This window comes from Acanthochromis polyacanthus, chromosome 14 (assembly GCF_021347895.1).
Source record: "Acanthochromis polyacanthus isolate Apoly-LR-REF ecotype Palm Island chromosome 14, KAUST_Apoly_ChrSc, whole genome shotgun sequence".
Taxonomy (NCBI): domain Eukaryota; kingdom Metazoa; phylum Chordata; class Actinopteri; family Pomacentridae; genus Acanthochromis; species Acanthochromis polyacanthus.
Genome location: NC_067126.1, coordinates 17437867 through 17463473, shown reverse-complemented (window position 1 = coordinate 17463473; position 25607 = coordinate 17437867). Strand labels below are relative to the sequence as shown.

The 25607-nt window shown below is 39.4% G+C and overlaps 2 protein-coding genes across 2 annotated transcripts; one reads left to right on the top strand and one right to left on the bottom strand.

Moving 5' to 3' along the window:
- Positions 1 to 1404: 1404 nt before the first annotated feature.
- On the bottom strand, positions 1405 to 21918 carry actr3 (actin related protein 3). The gene is made up of 12 exons (XM_022217643.2): positions 21701 to 21918; positions 16648 to 16703; positions 16142 to 16266; positions 12712 to 12822; positions 12360 to 12455; positions 10899 to 11006; positions 9908 to 10051; positions 7907 to 8080; positions 6576 to 6668; positions 4843 to 4968; positions 3737 to 3820; positions 1405 to 2477 (listed from the first exon to the last, which is right to left on the bottom strand). Exons 1-12 carry the CDS (start codon positions 21742 to 21744, stop codon positions 2382 to 2384), a joined length of 1257 nt encoding a protein of 418 aa, XP_022073335.1. The 5' UTR covers positions 21745 to 21918; the 3' UTR covers positions 1405 to 2381.
- Positions 21919 to 22611: 693 nt separating this feature from the next.
- On the top strand, positions 22612 to 25249 carry LOC110967897 (uncharacterized). The gene is made up of 3 exons (XM_022217644.2): positions 22612 to 22893; positions 23829 to 23986; positions 24098 to 25249. The coding sequence occupies exons 1-3, from the start codon at positions 22716 to 22718 to the stop codon at positions 24848 to 24850; spliced, it is 1089 nt and encodes a 362-aa protein (XP_022073336.1). The 5' UTR covers positions 22612 to 22715; the 3' UTR covers positions 24851 to 25249.
- Positions 25250 to 25607: the final 358 nt, after the last annotated feature.

Genomic DNA, 25607 nt, shown 5'->3' with positions numbered 1-25607 from the left:
TTTGCCTGGTGAGCACAGCAAATGAAGCAGGTGAGGATTATTACTGCCTCCATCCATGTCTGCTCTTCCAAAATACAGCATTAAAATAAATCCACGAATTGTGAATTGACAGTAAGTTAACTCAAATCTACCCGATAGTAGTTAACACTGAGGACATGGAGCTTTATCCTGAAGAGTGATTTTGTTTTTTTCAGTACAGCAAATAGTTGTGGAGACTTCAGAATTTTGTATTTCACAACAAACTTACCTGGATTCAAAACCCAGACTGCAGAGTAAGTGTTCTGGCTAACGGCACATCTGGAGGTGAACAAGTTGGCTTGAGTCATCAGTTTAGAAGAGGCTATGAGCAGCAATGATTGCTGGTTCCAAATCAGCTCTACAGCATGAAAACCTACAGTGAAACTATCCATCCATCCATCCATCCATCATCTATAAACCTCTCTGTAGGGTTGTGGGGGGCTGGAGTCTATCCCAGCTGACTTAGATGTAACACTGACTACATACTTGTTTATTAATGGTACTGTTCATTACACATATATTTACAAACGGTGTAAACCTAAAAAAAGTGAAAGCACAACCACAGAGGGGGTCAGGATGTTAAAGGTTATAAGGGACACATTTGCCCCTGCTCTATGTCACACTAAAGATGTGTTACAGAAGTGACGGAGTGTTACAATCTACCAGAAGGATAATGACAAAAATTAATGTTAAATGCTGCTTTAATATCAATTTCTCAGTTAAAATGTGTAGAAAAATACATTTCTTTGAGTTATTTGTATCACAGCATACCAGTAATAAGCTCATCATAGTTCTAAATGATTCTGAATGAGTGTAGTTAGTATTAAAATCAATACCACATCAGAGGCTAGAAAATTGTATTGAAGTACCTTGGATATCTCACACAAAGCTGCTACTTGTGCATGTCTATCATGCAGAAATGCATATGAGAATTGGCCCCCCAAAGTGGTACCGATGAACCCAATTTGACCTACTTGGCTCATGGACTATTGGGGTGAAGGCAGGGGACACCCTTGCCAGCTCACCAGTCTATCACAGAGCCAGTGAAACTATGGCATGTCAAAGTTAATAGAAATCCTGAGGTTGTTCCAATTACTGGTTGTACACAAGATTCAATTATCATAGAAAAATCATATGTATACTGTATGTAGTGAGAAAGGAGTAAAAAAAAAAAAAAAAATCTTTACATCAAATCAAATTTACAGGCGACTTAAAAAAATCTATATTTTATTGCCCCATTACACAAATTTGACTGATGGTCAAATAAAAATACAGTTTAATTACATTACTTAAGACACGTTTGACATTATTGCTTAGGAAAAATTGGGATTTATAAAACAATAGTTGACTGAGCAGAAATGAAAGAAGTCATGATGACACCGATGCTTAGAAACAAATTTGAGCCTTTATTGGAATGTTGCAAGGCATTAAATACACAAATCCCATTCTTTTAATAATTTGGTATTTAATAAAAAAAATTCTAGTCTAACAATACTGGTCTGACAGTCATTCTTATTCAGTTTCATTTTTATAACCTCAGTAAGTCCTCTCTCTTTTCTTTCACTGCATCAGAGGTGGAAACCTGACATGGTCTAAAGTGAAAGCCGATGTGAATTCATGTACAGAGAATTAAAGGGCAGACAGCGATGACACATTGGGAATAATAGGAGAGCACCTGCTCAAATTCAAGAAACAAAATACTGCGTATCAAAGCTGCGTCGTGGATTAAAACAGTCTCTTGCTGTTACTGGTATGCTTTTTTTATTTTTTACCCCTGATTTCCCAAGTTTTACATATAAAAAACTTTTGTATGAAATATAAACAAGCTCTTACCGTGATACACAGACATGTGCATTTGAAGCGGAAAAGAAAATGCTGAAAATAAAAGGAGACAATAATATGTTCTAAACTGGTCATTGATCGCGAGAGTCATCGGATCTTGCCTGGACCCATGTTCTATAAACATAAATAATATGTTCTGGTGTCAGGAAATTTTTTTGTCAATGTTACTGTCACCATCCTATGCCATCATCATCATCATCATCATCTCTCACTTCATGTTGCTAAACAGATCCAGAAATATTAAAACTGTTTTGGCTTACAAACCGTTTTCCCTCATATTGAAAAGAAAAAAAAAAAACAGAAAAGAAAGAAACAGGGAAAAAAGGAACATTCACAATAAAATCTCCAGCCCATCTGTGTTTGGCCTGGTGTCTTTTCTTTTTTTGTTTTTATTATCTCTTTCTGGATCACCTTCTCATTTTCCCCTACACATCCATAACTGAACGAGTAATCGAAAAGCACAGCCTAACATCACTGCCCCTCCTCCTCCCTGCAACTGTTAGACTCTTAAGGTCTAAAAGTTAAGACATGACTCCAAACACAGGGTTGTGGCGACAGATGCTCGGCCCGATCTCTTCGTAGTCCTTTTTGGTGTGGCAAACCTGGTAGAACTCAGGCTGGATAAAAGACAGAAAGAACACGTCAACATTTCTAAATGCTGCATACATTTACATGTTTATTACTCCGCCAACGAAAGTGGCAAAGTTATGTGACGATCGGCGTCTGTCTGTCTGTCTGTCTGTCACTGAACTTTATATTATATTACAGTGAGGGAAAATGTGCCACTTTCAGTGTGTTTCTGTGAAGTTGTGTATTGTCTGATATTTTGACAGAAAGCTAAAAAATACTACAAAACCCATCATTCTCTGCTGTCGTCAGAGATGAAGCCTGTGAGATGTGAGAATTGGAAGGTAACAAATAGAAAACCCTTTGTGTAATTGAGAATAAAACACAGCACTGCAGTATCTGAATTCTTCCAAAATTGACTCTGAATACAAATAATTAATTTAAAATGCACCAAGTTACAGATATCTCTTGCGATCATTGTGAATGGTCAGAATTACATTACTGATATCTGCAAAAACAATTCTGAATAGTCACAGTGTAACTATAATTAGTCAAAATGATGTCTGTGATATGTAAAACATTAATTCTGCACAGACAAACTCAGTTATCAAATGTTAAAACAGTTGAGTGCCTGTTGTCTCAGCTTAGTCATGGACTTGTTTATTGATACTCTCAACTTCTCTCCTTCTCACTTCTACACAGCAGGCAGCAAACAACTCCACGCTGACAAAAGACCTCATCAGAGTACAGGAACTGAGGTGGAGTCAATGTGCTCAAACCATCAATACTGTGATTTCACTAAATTAAATCAGGACTACGTTAGTCAGACGATGATGCTGATAAACTAGCCCTCAATGCAGGACACAATGTGGAAGCTAGAAATACAGAGCAAGAAACTTTCTTAAACTCAAATCCTGGGACATAAAAGGAGCAATTAATCTTATCTAGGGAACAATTTTATTAGATTTTAACATCAATTAGCCTTTCGTGAATCAACCGTCAGAGACCTATGCTCCTAGTCATATTTCCTGCTGGTGAAATTATCGGCCTCACTCGCTGAAAAAACTCATCAAGACGGGGGGAGATAATGAAATGTCACAACCACCCACAGGATTCACTTCCACTCAGCAGGATTAAAATAAATTGTGCAACAAATAAGGATTTTCTAGAAGTACTGCATGTCCTTGCATGGTCCACAAGAAGGAAGGCATGATGTTGGAGAAAATAAACGCATATATCATCCTGCTGTCACAAGGTATGACCAGTAGATGTTGATGAAGTAGTGTGAGTGCATGTTTGAAATACTTACGGTTGATGCTAACATTGATCCACCAAACCACACCGCATATCTCTGCATGTGATGAGTGATAACCTGGACATCGATTGGTTTGGGCTGAGGAGGGAGCACACAGAAAAAAACTGGGGATTAGTTACATCTGGGCCACTTTGGGAACAAAAGTATGGGAGGGACGGGTGCAGTAATGGGACGACATGAGGCAGAGGGAACTGGATTAAATGGTTTTTAATTGCTTTTAAAAATGAGATTTTAAATCTTAAAACCTAATATCTGTCTAACATTTCCTATGAATCAGAGCACTTGATGTTCTATCTATGTTTTGCACACATACTGAGGATCTATCCATTATCTACACACTGCTTTACCCTCTGCAGGGTCGTGGGGGGCTTTAGTGTTTACCCTGGACAGGCCACCAGTCTATCACAGGGCTACTCGGAGAGATAGACGAATCAAGCACACTCACATTCACACTGATGGACAATTTAGAATCAGCAGTTAACCTCAGCATGTCTTTGGACTGTGCGAAGAAGCTGGAGAACAAGGAGAACATGCAAACTCCACACAGAAAGATCCCAGGATCTTCTAGCTGTGAGGTGACTGTGCTAACTGTGCAGCCTGTCTCTAAACATATGATTATCTATCTTTAAATGCATGGATCTATAAATATATGAATTTAATTGCACTGATGTACATAATATTTTGGTAAAGCTACTACTGGCTACAGAAAAACATGTTAAAACATCTTTGAATGTCGTAGCAACATTAGCTACACAATTTGTTTCATTCATGACTGAGGTCGATTTAGACCTGCACATCATCTTATCAAGATGGATCACAGGTATCCCCTTCATGACCTGACCAGCTAAGGAGGAGGTCAGACAGACAATCTGACTTTTACCTGAGGCTAAAACATTTTGATTGTGGATTTCAAGGCCTTATTACATTTCTAATACATGAATTTGCAATTGAAATTAGTTGATCTGCATTCAGTGTGTTTTTGTACCAACAGTATTAGTAGAGGGAGAGGACTTTTCTCTCAGTGCAACTGCTCACATAGTAATTGTGTTTTGTTGAGCAATATCGATCCGTGCTGCGTATAAATTAATGTCTCCTCTCACCTTGAGCTTGCCTCCACTCAGCTCCTCACTCATCTTCAGTCGGGCATCAACCGTCCTCTTTAAGTCTCTCTGCAGACGGCGCCCAAAGTCCCTGAACATGGTGGAGCCTCCTGACAGAACAATGTTCTGTGGAAGAAAAAGGTGATGGGGATTACGGAGCTGTAGAATACGAAGTTGTTAACACCAGTAATATGCAAATGGTACGTCTTACCATAGGGCAAAACCCTGGGATGAGAAATATTTAGAGCTGAAACTATTCCTCCAGTCAAAATTCTATGAACTGAGGCTTTGTTTAATCAACTACATACTAGACCCCAGGTCACTAACTGGTGGACCGTGATACGAGTCCGGATCCTGATTTCATCTGATTTCATATTTGATGGACACTTCTACTTTAACTGGCCCAGTTTTTCTGATGTTTACAGAGTCGGTTTACCAGATCAGAGGCTGAACTACGAAGGCAGTTCAACATAGTCACACTTTCTCTGTGTAAGTCGGCTCAACAAAAACTAAAACCTCAGTTAACAGGAATGAAGGTGGCTTTCAACTTTCTTTGTTAATTCAGACTTGCTGTTTCAGACTCGTCACACAAAAAAGGGTGTTTAACACATCATTTGACTCGTTTTCTGCACAAAATGAAATGATTGCAAACAGGTTGTTTTAATGGAGAACAATGAGAAAAAAGTTCATGATGGTAAAAAGCTGCTACTGGAAATTATGTTAGACAGGAATGCTGGTATAAAACTGCTAAACGTGCATAATGTTTTTATTTTACCAATGAATGCAGCTGATTATGTTTAACACAGCTGCACAATAAAACTATCAAACTTCACATATTTAAACATGATATTGTGTTGAACTGCATGTAGATGTGACACTGTCTCATAAAGAAGGAAATCACTTTAATTTGGGGCTAAATCAAAGTGAAACTAATGTTACTGACTGGATATTCTCTGTAATAAATACTAATAAACTAATGACTTTTCTTGTTTGTGTTCTATCAGCTGCAGTACCAGCAGTCTAAACAGACCAACATGAAAACATATTGATGTGATTTCTACATCATCAACTAAACACATGTGGGTTTCCATGGCTCTGAGTTTTAGTTAAAAACCTCTGTACAATTCTATGTATGTACAACACCCCTGCACTAAGCTATATATGTACAATACACCACAGATGTCTGTCCGTGTTCCCGCTAGGACGGTTATTTCTGCTGCACAGCGCGTTCACTTCCACTTTTGATGCTGTAACGTACATGCCAAGCGTGGAATCCAAGCACTCAAAAAATCACCAGAATAACCGATGGAATACTCGTTTACTAAAATAATCGATAGCTGCTGCCCTAGAAATATCCCTCAATAAACACAATGATCTATAAATCTAACTATTGCAGTCCATGAAGAACGACAACACCAAGGCATGACTTTTCTAATCAGTCAAAAGTTTTAAAAACATCCATTGTCTGTAACCAAGCTCATTTGCTCAAACTAAGAAAAATAAGTGCACTGTTTTTCACAACAGCAGTTTGTCTATTAGGCAAAGTCATGAACTGGCTGCCTAATAACTCACAGTATAGTCAAAGCCAGTCTTTTTGAGCGGTAAACAATCTTTCAAGTCTTTAAACATTGTCTTTAATGTCCTACGATGGCTCAATCAGAACATAGATTCATAGAAAGAGAAAAACAGTCCTCTAAGAAGACGTGATGCAAGAGTATTGCAAGCCAGCTTACCTTATAGAGAGGACGCCGGACATCAATAGGGCAGTTCTGAATGACTTCATCCACCACCTCAGAGATGGGCTGAGTAAAGTCAGGGTTGGCAAACTGTGATGGTGAAGAAACAAAGACATGTCATCCTGTGCTGTGCATGTAACAAAGATACTGAATGTACCTACTGTGGAAGCTATTCAGTAGTTTATTTTGTATAATGTTTATTTGTTATGTTATTTTGTTTAGAATACTTTATTTAGTATGAGTTATATTGGGTTATAGTTATATACTCTTATTTTGAAGGTCATGGGTGATTTGGGCACACAGGTGTAGCTATTTAATCAATGGGCACTCACTCAGTGACAGAACGCACCGGGAGGACACACGGTTTTTTACCTGGGAGTTAGGCAGCAGCAGGCCAAGTTTGAACATCGTTTGTACCATCGTTTTAGAACTGAAAATAAAACCTGCCTTAAAATGCACTTTTTCTGGCTGGACAATGGACTCAGTACCTGCACGCACTTTAACTCTCCGAGTAAGATTCGCTATCCGGTGCCTTCAGTGGCTTTTTGATTTTATTGTTGTTGGTAGACATTTAGCCACTATACCTACTGTACACCAAAATATGCCAGAGTGATGTGCAGTTAAGTAGCCTGAATGTTTGTCTATCTTCAGAGATAGAGCACAACAAACAGAGTAGCCATGTGATTGATGCAGCAAGTTTGGACCATGGAGAGGTTTCTAATGGAGATAAAACTTCATTCCAAGTCCCACTATTCACATTTATAAGCAGCATACAAACATGTAATTCCAAGTTCACAAGAAATTCTGAAATAGTCGTAAGCAAACACAAAGGAATTTTATGTGCATATTCATGGACAGCGTATGTCAACAATTCATCTACAAAGACTAGATTTCATATTATTCGAAGTGTTTCAATCTTTTTAAATTTATTATTTAAAACAATCTAATAAAAGTCTGTGTTCCTCATAAATGATAAAGAAAGGGACTTACAGCGAAGTACAACCTTACAGCCTAGATTTGAAAAATTAACATCACATTTGTGTAAAAATAAAACCGACAGACAGTCCTTCTTGTCCCACATTTCTCTGTCCACCATCTCCATGTTTTATTTTGTGCACAAAGGCAAGGCAGTGGATTTTTCATGTGTGGTAATTTTGGTGGTGTTGTGAGGTTTTGTGGGCGGCCTTGTGATGCAACTCCAATGTAACTGATATCTAATGAAGTCAGCAATATGTGCAATGCTCTGACAAAGCTGGGTTTGTTGGTTTCAGTTATCTGTAATATTAACAGCATTGTGTTTCCTGCTTTGAGTTGCTCCGCAGACAAACCTCTGGGTGGAAGAAAATCTCAGGCCCCAGGAAGCGCTCGTAGCCCACATCGATGGTGAACTCCTTCTTGCTGATGGCATTGATGCCGGTGTACTGCTTGATCCACTTGGAGCCATCTGTGTCATACTTGTTGAACTCTTTGACTAGATCTGGGCACACGTAGCTAAACCGCTCCTGATGGGCAGATCAGCAACGTTGTGTAAGTTTTCGTATAGCAGATTGTAAACAAGCAACAGGGCTACTACAATTTGAAATTACCACCTAAATCATTCCACCTCTATTTGTCACAGTTTTATTTTCATTGTGTAACGGAAGAACAATCAGGACAGCACATTACAGTCTACTGTATTCAGAGAAGATGTCATTATTTTGATTTGAAGGGAATGTGGTTTCTGCTGCTAGCCAGACAGCAGTGGAATTAACATTTCCAGACATGATTGGCCGTGTGCACAACAAGCATCACCTCAATGCTAGCGCTAATTATTTCAATTCACATTGTTTCTTGTTTGCTTGTGCTGGGGTAATGAAGAATGGTCCTTGACATCAAGAACAAAGTCCTGGATAACAAGCTATTGAATAAACATGAGGGAAATGTGGAGAATTGAGGTGAATCAATAAAATGCTGTGACTGACAGGGGTAGTAACAACAGATAATGCAATTAACATAAAGTGACATCAAATTATGACCTGGAGGGTTGCAAACTGGCTTAAAAAAATATTGTTTGGACACTTTTGGTGACACTAATTCAGCTGTCAAAAAGGAACTTGTATGCAACCATCTCAAGCTTGATTTGACCTCAGTTTGAGAAATCAATCATTATCAGAAACTAAAAAGTATTGAGTTATTGGAGGACACAGGCAGCAAGTAACAGGCAGACCGAGAGTGCCATCTGGTGTTGTCCTGTAGAACACGGTGAAATTCCACTTTGCTATCTCATTTTTCAAACTGAAGAATAGAGTCTTGTGCTGTCACCGTGGCAAATGAAGCTGGAGTCCTATGCATCTTTTCTGACAGAAGCATTCTTACTGCAAAGAATGAAAAGTGACTCCTATTACTAGTGTTTAGCAAGTAGCTTATTTACCAAGCTCCAAATCTGTGCACATATTTGAAAAGCTGCAAAGTGTTATAGACTGTACCAAAATCATTTCAATACCATGTCATTTTAGGCTATATACATATATCGTTACTTATAGTATATGCAAGTCGACTGTCCATAAAGTCTTTGATAAAATAATTAATTCATGTGACATCACTGTCCTGGCAAATCCATCTGTTGTAAAGTACAAAAATCAGTTTATAAATGAACACACATTTCATGACACGACTGGTTTCACCGCGTTTTAAATCTGCGGCATTCTGTCATTCGGACATATGTAGGTTACTTTTATGCTAATCGTGCTCATATCTTCAGTCAGGGATACCTACAACAGTGACGGAGAGAGCCATAGTGTGCACGCAATATTTGTCATTCATGTCAGAATACGTTAATGGAAAAGACTCTAAACAAAAAGTAACTTATCAACAAACTAAAGTTCAGCTACTGTAACATGTCAAAGCCTGGATTACATTCATTATTGGTGTGTCTGGTTAATTTGACATCGCATTACAAACATCACAGATAAGTTTATCTCACTGGACGTTGCAGTTTAGATGTGAAATTGGAGGGCACAGAGAATGAGAAAGGTGCTTTATGATTTTGCGACTTTAATAGAAAAGTGGGCTGGGTGTTCATTCAGACATGAAGCCGACACATTCAGGTGGTGTCAGATTAATAGAAAAGGAGTTCAAGTCTGAAAAGGGCTTAACAGTTTAGGAATTGTTTATAATAACATGTACACACATATTTTTTCCATGCTGAAACAAAAGAATCCATGCCAAGGTTGTCTGCGTTTAGAACCAGCACAGAACAACGTGTTAATCCCACCGGTGACACAATGAATAACTATAATAACTGCTTTCTTAGCAGAGGAAGTGGCTGGTGGGAATTGCAGCAAACCTACCTTCACTGCCTTGGCTGTCTCCAGCGACTGCTCCGGTGGGATGCCCACCTCCCTTTCCCTCAGGAGCTGCTGAGTGAAGTAGGTAATGTCTCGGCCTGCAATGGGGATGTGCTTTATACAGCTGCCGATTACGTAACCTTCAGCCTGAGAGAGACCAGGAAAAAATAGAGAGAGAAAGAAAGAGAGGGTGTCATCTAAGGTACAACATAACAGAATAACATGCACTGAAAATACAAAGAGGTATGGAATCTCCACTTGTTAAAGCTGGATTTGTTTTCATCAGATCTGTGTACTGCCAGGCCTTCCACACCACAACACTGCTGTGTTTGACTTATTTTTTTGTGCATGTTCAGCAGTAGCCACAGACGTGCTGATTCGGTCTGCCAGCCTCTAAATGTATTCCGCAAGCACGTTCTGAATAACTGAGTAAGTCCTTCCAATCTCTGAAACAGTCTTGTCTACTTTTACACATCAACACTGTTCAGTTATTTAGCAAGTCGGCAGGTTGGGCACACAGTTTAAAACCTCAAAATAACACCTTTTAACAAATGGATTGCACACATTGCTGCTCATAAACACTGTTAAATGTAAGCCATCTGTGTTCAAGAGTCCACAAATGACCATAATGAACACAAGAATCAACTGAAATGTTATTCAGAGTGAAACAAAAAAATTTATCACATCTCTCTAAAATTTAAGTCCAAGACCACTTAAGGAACGGATGTTTACAAAAACTCCTACCTGGTTTCTGTATAAATAACAAGCTGCTATGAAAATAAACTGGCACAAATGTGCTGAAAGATGTTTAAACAGAGCACAACGCAACAGATATTATCATACACCCAACTACTAAATGGCCATAAGGGAATACACAGTGAGAAATATTCTACATTTACATATAAATGTTGGTAATATAACAACCAGTAAGTTTGTGCTTGAGAGTGTGATTATTGAAAGGACCACGTCTTTTTGACAGGTAAGGGAAACTCACCACAGGAATGACATGGGTAACACCGTCTCCACTGTCGATCACGGTGCCTGTCAGCGTCCTCTCTCCCACTTGTCTGGAGGTCCAGGAGGCTGCTAGAGCAAGCACAGCCTGCCACACATACAGACAGGGAAACGTCAGACATATTGATGAAGTATATGCTGCGCAGTATATTCATGCTTTGAAACTGCTGTTCTGTAGTACCTCTGTGTGAATTACTAGGCTTCGCTGTTGTAATAACTAGTCATATGGTCACATTATGGATCAGCACACAGGAACTGAATAATGACTTTTTAGCGCATCTTAGGAAAATTAAAAGTCTAAAGGATATTTCCTGAACGTACAGTATCTTTCTCACACTTAGACTGTATAGAAAAGACGGACGTAGCCACACAAGTTTAGAAGATGGCTGGTGCCATCTTGCTTCTTTGAAACTGGACAAAGCAAGTGAGTGTTGATCTGAGTGGAGAACCTGAGGACACTATGTACAGTGACAGTAATCTCCTGTCAATCGCGAGGCAGACCTGCACTATAACTTACTTCATTGTGCGTTTTTCTCTAAATTAGACCATAATCTACATCTTGAAATTAGCTTTTGAGACAAACAAGTTCATCAGGAAGTCTTTCATTTAGATAGCAGATGAAGTGAGAAGTAGGATTATTTTCTCATTATTCTGACTCATCAGATGTAGACTTCGATAATAGAAGTGCCTGTCATTTGTGGTGCACATTTCACACAGCTTTCCCCTTCCATTCTACAATCTGCATGTTATCACTTTTAAAATTTTCAGTATGGGAAACTAAAGCGACATGCAAGCAGCAACCATTATGCTGAAAATATGTTTTGCCATTGTGCAATTTGGATCACACAACAAGGCACTTGTGCTTGGTGCTTGTAGTGAATTTGCCATTTTGATGATGTCCTGAGGCCTGGTGTGCAAATACTCCAACAGAACAATTCCACCATTACTACACTGCACTGGCAGCCCCAATGTACCCTGAACCTAACACCACCCAAGATTAGTGGAACTAGTTTAAATGAAAACAAACAATGCCACCCCAGCAGCTCACCTGGTTGAGCAGGCTACTATGGCCATCGATCGATTTTGGCCCGAGGTCTTGCTGCATGTCATTTTCCCATCTCTTCTCTCTACCTTTCCTGTCTCTCTAAATCTGCTCTATAACAAAGACTCATATTGCTAAATGTTAAATGAATAAATCAATACAAACAAGCGAGCAGAATGGCACTAAGCTTTAGCCAGTATATTCTCCAGTGCTGACACAGAGAGGCAGCAAAAGACCTGGCTACACAGTACCATTTCGTCTATACAAGCAGGCTTCTCTTTGCAAACAAAGGAGTTGCTCCCTGCTAAAGTCTTTGATTTTCAGAACCAGAGGCTACATTTATCTTTAATACACAGTTTTTATCTAAAGACAAACTACACATCCAAGCATGAGTCTGACCTGCACAGCGATGTACAGCCCTGGTACATTGAAGGACTCAAACATGATCTCAGCAGTGTACTCTCGGTTTTCTGGTGTGTTCAGTGGAGGCTCTGTCTGCAAACAAAAGAACCAGTACGTTTACTCTGTAACACATTCAGACTTAAAAAGTAGAAATCTGACTAAAAGCAGGAAAACAGAACATTATCATTAGAATAATATCTTAATATATGAAATAGTCCAAAGAATTAACACACAACATAATCAGAAAATAGCATTTTAAGTATTTGTTATTTGGCTTCTAAAAGGTGATATCTGTGGATAAATGTTATGCTCCTAGTCTTGGATTGTCCATGTTTTGGAAGACCCTCACCAGGAGGAAGTAGTGGTCCTCAGGCTCAGCCCTCAAGTACTTGAAGATGATCTGCTCCATGAAGCGCTCCATTAGGTCCCAGTCCTCCACAATTCCATGACGGATTGGCCACTAATGGAAGAGTTCAGCTAATTAGAATAACGCAGCTGTGATGCCAAGGCAGATGGATAAATGCATGAAGATAAAAACTAACAGAAAATCAACATTGACAAATGCAGTAAAGTGATCATATTCTGTAGATAATATATAGTATATGAAAGCAGCCCTGACTAGGAGTTGTCAAACAGGCCATTTTCTAGTTTCAAAGTTTTTGGAGTTCTCACAGTATTATCATCATAGTGTCTAATACCAATACAGTGACAACAATGTCTAAAATGTCTAATGACAGCATGCAGTTGCTATGCCTGGCTCAGCCCTAAAAGCAGACTGCCGTCATTTACAACACTGAAACATGGAGGTAGTTCAGTGAATGATTTAGAACAACATCCAGAGAATATTAACATGAAACGCGGCAGTCGATGTTCATGTCTGGTTTCATTCCTTAAATTAAGTGTTATGAACAACAATAAATATGACTGCTCTCCATTTAGGTTCTCCTGGGCCATATGCAGCGCCCATAGTGCTATGTGACATTCTAACTGCATGGGAAAGGATGTTTTAATGTTGGGTTTTTGCAGTTAGCATACAAGTTTTCAGAAAAAAAGACTGACAGCAAATTACACAATAAATGTGTCACTGGACGTCAGTGAAACTGCAGCTTTACAATGTCACTTCCAATTAACGTACAGACCAAAGAAATGCATTGATTGAAATGTAACTGTTCTTTGTTTTCTGAGGTGTGTGGTGGAACTGTTTCATACCATTTCACAATGGCTTTTAATGATTTTAGACGATTCCACAACATTGCTGGAGAATAGTGTCCATCAACAGCACACTAAGTTTAGTTCCAATGTGAACACTCCACTCCAAAACTACAGGTCATTTCCACTGTAGGAACAGAATAACCTGTAATGACCTGTTCCTTATAACCTGAACCTTTTGACAAGTTGCAAGGCAAAATTGGTGGCTATTTTATAATACTTGAAGGGTTGACAGCGAGACAAATTCTTTCATTTTCCATCTGTCCAAAACTAGCTTTTCATTGTTTCTTATTGTTAACATGTTTAGTTCAGGTATGGGTTAGTAATCTCCTGTCGTGAAAAAGAGCTGTTAGTGCGCAAAACTGGGACACAGATCAGGTGTTTTGCACACTGATGAACTGGCTTACCGGGACACCGATATGAAATAGACTACAGTTTAAAAAAAAGCTTTTTTGCTCTGAGACATATCTTTTTTTAGTAATATGCATGGAGTTCCAGATAGCCAGGAACAACAGCATCTGAAATCAAACTCTGTCAGCCATGTCACAGAACATATACTGAATTTAGGTCATCTTGTACCAAGTCTTGTCAATCCCATCTAACTACCAAGTCACACTATATAGTTGTGGATGTAAGAAGCTCAATTCTCCCTATAGTTCCAACAAAGTAAAATAAACTAAATATGTCGTGTTTAACCTCTGGAGATCACAAATGGGTTATTTGAACATTGTAATATATTGCATACATTATGTAGTCCAAACGTAAATACAGAGTTTGATGTTACTGTTTAACCTTGGATAACATTAAATAAATAAATTCTTACTTGGATGAGAGGAAAATAGACGAAAAATGCCCTTTAGCCCTATGATCCACAGGTTATTTTAGGGTAATTTCACTACCTTTACTTTTAGGCTCTTTTCTTGGTTACCATACGGCCTGTAACTGTGTCTTGTTTTTTTTTTTTAATGAACAGTATAAGGTATACAGATCTTTCATGTTCATATGACAATACTTGCAGATGTTTTTTTGTTAACCTTTCCATGAAGGACAAACTATTTCAGGATGTGAAATTGTGTTTTTAGATGTATCTCACCATAAAATCCTGGTAGTGACTGTGAAATGATCTAGAGATTGTCTGGAATCTGACAACAATCAGAACCACGAAAACTACGTAACTAACCACGTTAGTTTTACGTATGTGTTACTGAATTAATGGTCATTGTATTATTTAGGTATTTATTTAGCTCCTGTGTGTATTATATACATAAAAGCCAACTTGCAGAGGTGGCAAACCAGGCAAATGTTTAGCCTCTCCCACCCCTATCCCCACACAAAAAACTGTTAAAGGCAATTTTACCTAGAGGGGTACCAACAATTTTGTCCACATGTGTACATTATGAAACAAGACTGACTGTGCATTCCCAGCAGCTCAAGCTCATTTACTCTTGTGAGTATCATCACAGTGAATGTGACAACACTGAAAAGCAGGCTGTATAGCATACTTCAAAATCCAACCAGATGTAGTAGGACATCCTTGTATTTTTGCATACTATGTAATGGGATAGAATTTTTTTACTCATGTACTATATAGTAAGGTAGTAGGGATAGCAGAACACAGCCTGAATTTCACACACAAAAGCAACTAACATTGCTGGAAAAGTCAACAAGTTGCATTTGATTTGCGCTACAACTTCCTGCATAAAGAACTTCAAGAGCAATTCAACTACCGTACTTTCCTGACTTTAAGTCGCTACTTTTTTCTCACGCTTCGAACCCTGCGGCTTATACACCAATGTGGCTAATGTTTAGATTTTTACGATCGAGCTTCATGCCGTCAATTTGTTTAGCCTCGTCACATCAAAATGAAATTACCAAACAGGTCACAGTGGACCAATGAAACTGTTCAAATTAAATCAAACGCACTCACACTAAATTCCTCAGATCGGTCATTTTGCGCTTCATGCACACACCCTCCTCATGGAAAACACCATGAAGAAGTGCATGTGATGCAGCTTTTAAGTTAAAGGCAATTGATCTGCCTGTCAAAGAAGGAAATAGAGCTGCTTCATGTAAGCTTGACATCAATGGATCGATGGTGAGGCGTTGGAGGGGCAGCGTGAAGAACTGACTCAGTGCATGTTACTGCCGTGTTACAGGAACTGTTCGGAAAAAAGCATTTATTTAATTAAAAGTTTAAAAAATCTTTTTGTGCTAAAATCTCATGTTACAATGTTGACCCCTGCAGCATATAGATGAATGCGGCCTATGGCCTATATATGTACAAAAGTCTTTTTCTTTATAAATTTAGTGGGTGCGGCTTTTACTCAAGTGCGGTCCACAGTCCAGAAATTACGGTAAGAAGACAGGATGTGGATTTGGATGCAAAGTGAGTTTACTACACTTAAAGAGTTAACAGGCTCACCTTTACTGAGCCGAGTTTGTAAATCCTTCAACACATTACCTGCACAATGATGTCAGTATTTAAATGTTTTACTTTCTTTAGAGACTGAAGAACAGTAATTGCTTTGCCAGTTGATCTGTGGGTGAATTCAGCTGTCAGGGTCACGTACCTTCGTGGAATATGTGGGTTTGTCTACTGCTTCATCTCCGATGTAGAAATCCAAGTCATCCACCCCCTTCATCATCCTCCGCTGGGCCTGGTCTCCAACCTTGGCTGACTCTTTGATGGCGATACCTTACAAGAAAATAGAGAATTTAATTGAGAGCCCCAGAGAGGATACAATGTAGAGAGCTTAACTGGGTAAGTAATTTAGAAAGGCTGACTGATATTTAACATTTCATGACTGTTTTGTATATCACATGAAAATGTAAAACTGGGTAAGAAAGAAACCCTTTAGATTCTGAACCACAAAAATTGTGGTAGAAAAGATCCCAGGTTAGTATGAAGAATTCAAACGTCCTTTTGGAGCTTCATGTATATAATTACAACAAATAAATGAAGCTATCTAAACAGGAAAACATGTTTGTTGTATCAAAGAAGCATCATGGTTGCTGTTATTGTTACTGGTCAGCTGGGCTGTTGTGATGGGAATTCAATGCACAGCAAAATACTCACATGATGGAACGATGAACTGTGGCTCTGTGTTTCCTGCATACCCCAGTTTGGTATAACTGCAAGAGAAATTAATCATGTTTCACTATTGGGAAGCAAGCAACATATATATAAAGAAAACAAACAAAAAAAACAACACCGGCCATGCTGGTGGCACAGCATTTGTAGGAGAAAGAGTTTAGTTTATTTTTGGTGATATGTGTGCTATCGTTTTTTTTTTAAACTTAATTTTTATTTTGATTTAACATTGCAAATTCTCATACAGGGACATCCATATAATTATCCAAGTTACATGGAAACAAACAGAGAGAGAGAGAAAATATATATATATATATATATATATATATATATACACATACATTCATATACATTCACTCCTGAAATAACAGAGCATTTACAGGGCTCCATCTCTTAATAAACAGGTCTCGTTGTACTCTCAATGAGAAGGTAATTTCCTCCATCCTATAAATTTCTTTAACTTTGTCAAGCCACATTGAATAGGTGGGTGGGTCCACTTTCAACCACATAATAGTGATGCACTTCAAAGCAGCAGTCAGCAGTATTCGCAGAAGATATTTCCTACTGTTTCCATTAAAGTCCTTTGGCATTACACCCAGGATTGCAAGATGAGGCTCCTTAGTGAATGTCCGCTCAAAAACCTTGCCGATGGCGGTAAGAATATTGTCCCAAAACAATTTTAGATTTGGACATGTCCAGAATATGTGGGTATGAGTGCCCTTCTCAGTACCACAGCCTCGCCAGCAGGTGTCGGGATTTCCAAGATTATATTTGGCCGTAATTTCAGGGGTCCTGAAAAACCTACTGATAACTTTCCATTTGTACTCCCTCCATATATTCGAACCAGTCACCAAATGTGCCTCCGAACAGATTTGTTCCCATACTTCATCTGGTATAGCAGTGCGAGTTTCAACCTCCCACCTCCTTTTAATATAAGTTGTGTTATTTAAACTGAAACTTGATAACACTTTACAGAAATGGCTTATTGCTTTAGGAAGTCTAAATCCTTGTTGAATTTTAATTAACAGTGTGTGCTATCGTTTTGATCAATGCCGTCACTGTCCTTTGGCTCACTGGTTGGATGCCAAAAGCAGCAGCAGCAGTGTTGCTAATGGGAGTCCATAGAAAGAGCCATTCATGTAGCATTGGTAAACTGAGTGAACTATTCATATCTGTCAAGGGGGGGAAATAAGGGCAGTATGTATAAATTGAACATTGCAAACACAAAGTAACTGTGACCTCAGGGCTGAATGCTAAATGCTGCATTACCTACTTCTCTATAGTATAAAAAGCAAGCAAGCAAGAAGAGAGAAGTGAGTACTAATTTAAAAAATACTTATGTTTCTAAAAAAAATCATCAGGTCTGGGACCAATAAGCAACATTCCCATGTCTTTGTTCAAATCCAAGTCAGTTTAGACACTGGAAGCATACCTTCAGCCTTAACATCAAGGACTTTACAGCCGTCTCTTCTCGGTATGAGTGGTGCTTGGCAGGGCACATGCTAACCAGATGTAGTCCTGAATGGAGTAGACCCAGACAGGAGTCTATATTTCCTGCACACACAGGCCAAGGGACTGATAGAGGATACTGCTGACGAATGCCAAAGCACTGTGGGCATAATAGACCACATCCTGGTCATAACAGTGGCTCCTTTGAATTGTACAAAAAAGTAGCAGGAATGACCACATCAGCGGTATTTAAAAGACATAATTTGGAAATATTATGACAGACCAACTGTCCTCAACACACGGTCATGGCTTGTTGTTCATTTAGAAAAGGTAGGCAGGGAGCACAAATAAGATCTTGCTTTTAAAATTTACACAAACAAGTTAACTGAGGCTTTTGAATTTCAATGGAAAGTTTCTTCTCCCTGGATTGCATCTTCCAAATGTGTGCTTTTAATACATATGAGCAGCAACAGACATTTGTGTAGAATGAATTTACACAGAAAGTACAAATACTAAGAAATATACATACTACTACTTAAGGGCAAACACCAAAACTACAACTTGTTGTGACCACATAACATCAGGGGGAAAATTTTTTTTTTCCAACTGTCACACATTTACTAATGATAAAAGTAAGTTCCTAATTATTTATTGATTGTAACAGAAGAAAAAAGAATCAACAGCTCAAAAAAGCCTGTGTGTTGCATGTGTGTCTGTGTAGTCAGAAGACAAAAGGAAATTCCGATTCTCAGCGAGAGAGATTTTGCTTCCAATCTGATTTCGGTCTAGTTTGTTTGCGTAAAGTAAACTCACCCTTCAGTGACATTATGTGACACTGACTGGCAGGCAACACTGGCTGCACATTGCTATTTTTTTTCTCAGCTTCACCTTAGCAACTGTTGGTTTGTCAAGATCTGAAAACACAATGGTGCACAAACACAGTATTACAGTACAATCTAATCTAGCAACTACACCTATTTGACAAGCACTGTAAAATAGAACAGTGCAAGTTGCTTCAGATAAAACAAAAGACTAAATTCAAATACTTAAAAAAAACAAATGTTTGACATAGGAGTCATTAAAATAAATAAAAACACAAGTTTATAAATAAAGACAAGATACAAACTAGAAAGCCAAACTTATTAACTGGACTTGAACATTGAATATGTCCTTCTGATACTCATAATAACACTGTTATTGGTTCACTTTTCCCACTTTAGTCAACTGCACGATCACCCTTGCAAACAGCTAACCATGTTCAGTGTTGAACTGATAAATCCTCTGCACACCACCTGACCAGTGTTACAAAGTCAAAGCTGGCCACTAACCAATCGACTATCGAATATTAAGTATTGAACAGCTAAAAACAAAACAAAACAATAGTTTCTCAGATGATGAGGACCAAAACAAAGCTAAAAGCTGCATGAATATTCAACTTGCAGTAATCACAATCCTTTAAAAATAATGAACTGACGATAAAAATTTCTTTCCAGTAACAACAGCATGGGCTGACAGCAACAGAATGCAGCAGCAGTATTCTGAACACCTTCATACCACAGAACAGTCCCGGCTTGTCTACTCCACCCTGCCTTGACAAGCGTAAAACACACCACACGTCTGACAGTGGACATCATCACACATGACAGCTGAAGCTGAGCACAAAAAGCTGAACTCCTGATACAATTTTTGGCAAATTAGAGCAAAAAAAAAAATTAGAGATGGACAGAACAGAAAGGCCGCTGTTGGTTATGTAGGTCACTTAAACCGGTTGGAGGTTGACTGATATCAGCTGTATGTTAGCTGAAATTTGGTTTGCTAAATACAAATGATAAATTACTCCATCTAACCCTCTGACTGCACCAAGCTGGATGTGACATTTTTTCCTGCTATAGGCACCTTGGTGCAACGATAGCTGTGCACTAAAGGCAACCTAATCAAACCTATACAAAGATATACCCAGCGCTTCTTTCATGCGCTGGTCTAGTCTAATCTAAGAATAGCAACCAAGGCACTTAGAAGGCTGATGAGTAGAAGGAAGTGAAGTTGTCACTATTTGGACATCGTGAACATGACTCAGGGACAGCTGTTGAACTCCCTCAGTGCTTTCCAAAATCTGCAGATAGCTGGCTCAGCTGCAAATCCAACTTTTGTCAAAGTTTCCACTTACAAAAAGCCTAACTATAAACCAAATAAGAACCTAAACTGTACCAGTGTGAGCAAATGTTATTTGTGCAGATAAAAAAAAGTCATTCTTGTAGTCACAGACACTGGAACATATGTCTTGCCTAGAAAAGTAGAAGCCATCTGCTTGGTGAGAAGAAATTAGCACAGGCTAACCCACTTCTCAGCTGCACTTTCTTTTGCTGTCCCAGTGCAGATCAGAGGCAGCAGACTGGTGAACAGCCTGGAGGGAGGGGGGGAGTAGGGAGGTATGCAATGCGAGGAGTTCAAGCCTCTACATGCAAGCAATGCAAACCACTTCTAGCCCCCAAAATTAACTTGACATTCCTGTCACGCTCAGTATTGTTATTTGATCAAACCTAAATGTCTACATTGTTAAAAGATACTTAACCAAGGAGGGATTAAAAAAATGATGTGAACACAGCAATAAAGTCCAATAGCAGTACCTCAATGTCATACTTAGGTTGGTCCTTTATTTAGAAAGGGCGAACAATGAGAAGTGAAACTCTACCTCTTACTTTACTCTAGTAAAATAAGAAAGAAGCCATGTACAGCACACCCGATCAATACAAACAGTGCTGCAGGATGAGCAAAGGTGTTATCTTCTCTGCCCTAGAAAACAACATATGATGCCATGGCGACTGTAAGCTTTGAAATATACCACTAAAATATTGAGTATGAAGAACATCAGTAGCCTCATAACGAGAAGAAATGAGAGAAGTTAAAAAAATATGCTCGGATGCCGAGAAACGACCATATATGGACTAAAAAGCGTGAATGAGGAAGTGTAGGCTGTATAGGAAGTAGCACTGCGCCTGCTCAAATCTACATTACTGAGCAAAACCATGTATGAATTGCACTAGCTAATACCACGGCCACTTTCCTGACAAAGGCATCAGAGTGGCAAATCAGGTCAATACTCATAGAACATTTGGTTGCAGCAGCAATAACAGCTTGATAACTCCAAATGAATGAAACCAGCGGTGGGGGAAACCTTCCTCACTCAGGTTTCAGTCTGGCAACAGCAAACACTAGCTGAGTTGTAATGAAATCCTTCTGTAGGAAAACAGACTCCAGCTAGTGATGAAACCTCGCAAATGATGAAAGTAGCTAACGATCAGGAAAACGAACAACAAAAATAAGCAGCGACCGTGTGCACCAGAGCAACTCAGACGACCTGACCCGGTTTATCTCGGAACGCAACCGTAATATGAGATAGTAATATCTCTCAGTTAGCTGTATGTTAGCATACTAGCTCACTGGCTAGCTGAGTGCATATACACGGAGACGGACAAACACACCCAGTTGCTGCTGCCGCTGCTGACACTGACAGTGCCGTAACCGTGCTCAGCCTCTCGGTGACACCCGAGCCCCTTGTCTGCACAGCGGTCCGGTTTGAACAACTCACCCGGTGCCGCAGTCGACAACACACGCCGGTAACCGTCCAGCCATCGCTCCTCCGGGTTTCTGGTGCTTTAGAAACTGTTAAATAGGATGGATAGCAGGCTGTGTCGGCTGGAGGATATGGCAAGCCGTCCACAGGCGGAACCCCGAGCCCGCACAGTGCCGTTTCCACTTCCGCACTCGGCTTCTGGCAGGCAGGGAGAGGCAAGATGGCGGAGGCCGGGTAGAGCGATGCAGGCAGGGCTGAGGAGCTGTCAATCACCGTGAGGGGACGGCAGTACTGCACTCCTGTTCACCTCCACAGCTTAATAAACACAGTCTTAAGAGATTACACTTGATTTTATCGTCTAAATCAGTGTCATATTTATTATCCACCGTAAAAAATAATCAAACATTTCTTTTATATCACGGAAATGACACTTTTTTTGTTAATAATAATTAAAATATGAAGGTAATAAATACATAATATATGATAGAATGTCAAGACTATAAGTTTACATTAACTATCATTTCATTTACATGAATTGACTACAATTTGAATAAAAACTAGGGAAATAACAATTACTATAAAGATACATGTGTAATGCCAAAATATTCCAGAAAACAGGAACCTTCAGGTAATGTAACCTTAAGGTTCTGTTATGGTTCCCTGAAAAGCAATACGTGTATAATTTTACAAGAAAGTTTAAGTTTAATGTTCAGGGAACGTTCCGTGAAGGATCGTGTTTACTGGGTACAAATCTAATAATAAAAAAACTGTTATAGTTGCAACTTCAACAAATGGTGAAAAAAACGATCGTCCATTGTGCCCCACTGAGTTATACTGTATCCTAATGTGTAATAATCATATACTATGCTAATAAGATTTCCTAGACTGCTCCAGGTCAGTGGGTGGCGGTAATGGTCCTTCACATTCGGACGCAATGTTGCCGGAATGTAAAGTGAAGAAGAAGAAGGTAAACCATAGAGAACCTGCCCCGCAGCTACAACCGCAACTATTATGAGAAATAGCGGGGACTATGACTCACTTTCGTGGTCAAATACGGGGGCCACACTGGGGGCCCACAATGGACAACATGCTGATAGATTTCTGGCGCAGACATGAATGTCTGTTTAACTCCTCGGCTGATTCTTACTACGACAAAGATGTAAAGACAAAACTGTGGACTGAGTTTGCCTTGTCCATCGGAAAGTCAGGTAAGGCTAATGGTTGAAGGATGATGAAAAGGCTATGGTAATGTTTATGGATACTGCTTTTAGTTTATGTTGCATAAAAAAGTGAAGCATTGTGGAAACACATGGGAGCATCAGAGGTGTGAACCGAGCTGAACTCAGTTTAGTCAGACAGGACATGGCTGACAGAAGATGATATTTACAGGGTTATACTACCAGTGAAGGAGCCACACAGGTTTTGTTGGGTGGCCAGACAGAGACCACTATCACAATGCCTCATTAGTTTGTTATTTGTTTGTTTCTGCATGGAACATCACTGCAACATTGTTTTGGTTACTCACTCTCATCATTTACTTACTGAGGCGAGACCACTATGCAGACATGCACCATGAACAATCACCACTCTTTCTCTCTGGCTGCTGGCATTGTACAGAAGTTTCTACCACTTGTTTCCAGAGCTCTTTAAAGTGGTTCTCTGCAGTCTGTAAGATTTTGTACAAGAGCTTTAACTAAATCCAAAGCTAACCCATAATCCAACTGAGCATGCATATCACTTGCTGAGGACACAGCTGAGGGGAAAATACCCCAAGAACAAGCAGGAACTGAAGACAGCAGCAGTAGCGGCCGGGCAGGGCAACACCAGCAACCAAACTCAGCGTCTGGTGATGTCTATGGGGTCCAGACTTCATACTGTCAGTGACTGCAAAAGATTTGCAACTAGATTCAAGAACCAAATATTACAAGTGACAATTTGATTTTTGATTATGTTAGTTTCTCTAATTGTTTCATTTCAAATCCATCGTGGCGCTGTACAGAGCTGGAATGCTGAAAATCATGTCAATGTCAAAATATTTATGGATCTGACTGTACTCTGAGCTGAAGTAGGTTTAATAGTTTTTACAATTCTTCTTACATCTTCTGTAATAGTTGACATATGCTCTGTTTCCTTTCCTTTACAGTATCAGATGTTGAGAGAAGGTCCAGATCACTCAGGACTCAGTATGGGAGGGTGTTATGGCACCCAGAGAAGGTCAGCACTGTCCAGCAAAAGATGCTTAGGGAGAAGCTTGATTTCTTGCGGCCTTACATAGTTCGCAGGAGAGGTGAAACTTGTCTGGTAAGTTGAGACAAATAGCAGAAAGTCTGGAGATGTTTCCTTGCAAATTCTGACTGCACATTTTACTCACTTCTATTTTCTTTTCCTTTTTTTTTTTTTTTTTTTTTGCAGGAAGAAAAGTGCAATGATCAAGAGGAGGATGATAAGGAGTTGGAGACTGAGGAAAGTGTTGATCCAGAGATGGGAAGCTCGTTCGGCAGCCCACTGGATGCTGATGTGACTGGGCAAGACCTGGATGATGAACTGCAGCCTCTTGGCTCTACCCCAAACCTTGCCTCCCTGCACTGTTCAAACCCACAGACTCAGGTCACAGAGGTGAAGTCTGTCAGCTGCCCACAATGTTACTATGGAGAGGAATCCCCTGATCAGCCTGAAACCGCTGCACTAGGCACTTCCAAACGTGACATACTGAACCAGTTCATGGAGGTTATGATGTCCGACATGCGACAAATTAAAGACCCCATGGTACTCATAAGACTCCGCCGAGATATTACTGACCTGGTGTTCAAAGCAGTGGAGGAGGACATGCGGGGGCGATACATTCCAGTGCCGTCCACGGCCATGATGACTGACAGCACACAGAGCGACTCCTGTCCTCAGGAGCTGCGTTCACTGACAAACATCTCTTGGAGACAGAGATCTTTGAAGAGAAAGAACCAAGTGTGTGAGACTGGGAGGGGGATGCAAAAATGGGAGGAGATGAAACACACAAGGAAAATGGCATCACAACCTGTCCATCAAGGTCAAACAGTGCAGAGGATGAGTGAAAATGGCCCTCAGGTTACTATTCAAGATTTCGAGATCAAAAGAGAGATGGAGCCACATGTAGCTAAGACTGAGGAAGAGACATTTTCAGTAGCTTGAAAGTTGGCATGCAGAGTCCATTGCTTTAGCCCTGGTTGAAGTCAATCTGTAGAGTTTGTAAGCTACTTTTCTTGGCACAGAAATATTTGTGTTTGTAACTTACTAGTACCACTTTATTGAAAGCTTTAGTAATTAACATTTAAACTGGTACACTACTGTATAAAGGGAATACCAAGGAATGCTTAAGACTCATCTCTGCTATTGCAAAGATACAGTTTCTCAATCTGCACCTCAAGTGTACAGTTTAACTTGTGGATATTGTACATCTAGAAAAGTTACAGCTTAGGAAGAGTAATCTCTTTTTGGACAGCTGGGTGCTGTGTGAGCCTACTGAGGTAGATGAAGCCTAGTAAATGTTTTGATGTTTTGCTGTGATTAAAGAAGAAATATCTATTTTCACTCGTTGGTGTCTGTGTACATTGTCTCATTGGAGTAGTAACATATTTATAAAGAGTTTATATTTCTTAGATATTGCACATGTACAATATACAACAGATGTGAGCAAACCCCTGTGCAAATAATGCCTAATTGTCAAATGGTTTCAAATTTCTCAGTTGAGTGCTTTCTTTTATTAACAATACAATTTAATAATTATAAAGACTATGTTGAAAAGACGGGTCCCAAAGTAGTAAGACAGTGTAACTAAAGTGATATACCTGTGATCACTGGCCTGCAAGTTAGAAATCCTATTATCACTGAAAGTATAGAGAACAAGTCATTTACTGTCAGGCTATCTACATGAACATGATTATATTGG

Bases quoted from the DNA above. Each gene is read 5' to 3' on its own strand.
- actr3 (XM_022217643.2), bottom strand. From the start codon at position 21,744: ATGGCTGGACGGTTACCGGCGTGTGTTGTCGACTGCGGCACCGG. The intron at 8,081-9,907 runs GTAGGTTTGCTG...TCTGCCCATCAG, and splicing joins AGACAGCCAAGGCAGTGAAG to GAGCGGTTTAGCTACGTGTG. The intron at 6,669-7,906 runs GTTTGTCTGCGG...TCACCATCACAG, and splicing joins AGATTTTCTTCCACCCAGAG to TTTGCCAACCCTGACTTTAC.
- LOC110967897 (XM_022217644.2), top strand. From the start codon at position 22,716: ATGACTCACTTTCGTGGTCAAATACGGGGGCCACACTGGGGGCCCACA. The intron at 22,894-23,828 runs GTAAGGCTAATG...TTTCCTTTACAG, and splicing joins CTTGTCCATCGGAAAGTCAG to TATCAGATGTTGAGAGAAGG. The intron at 23,987-24,097 runs GTAAGTTGAGAC...TTTTTTTTGCAG, and splicing joins GGAGAGGTGAAACTTGTCTG to GAAGAAAAGTGCAATGATCA.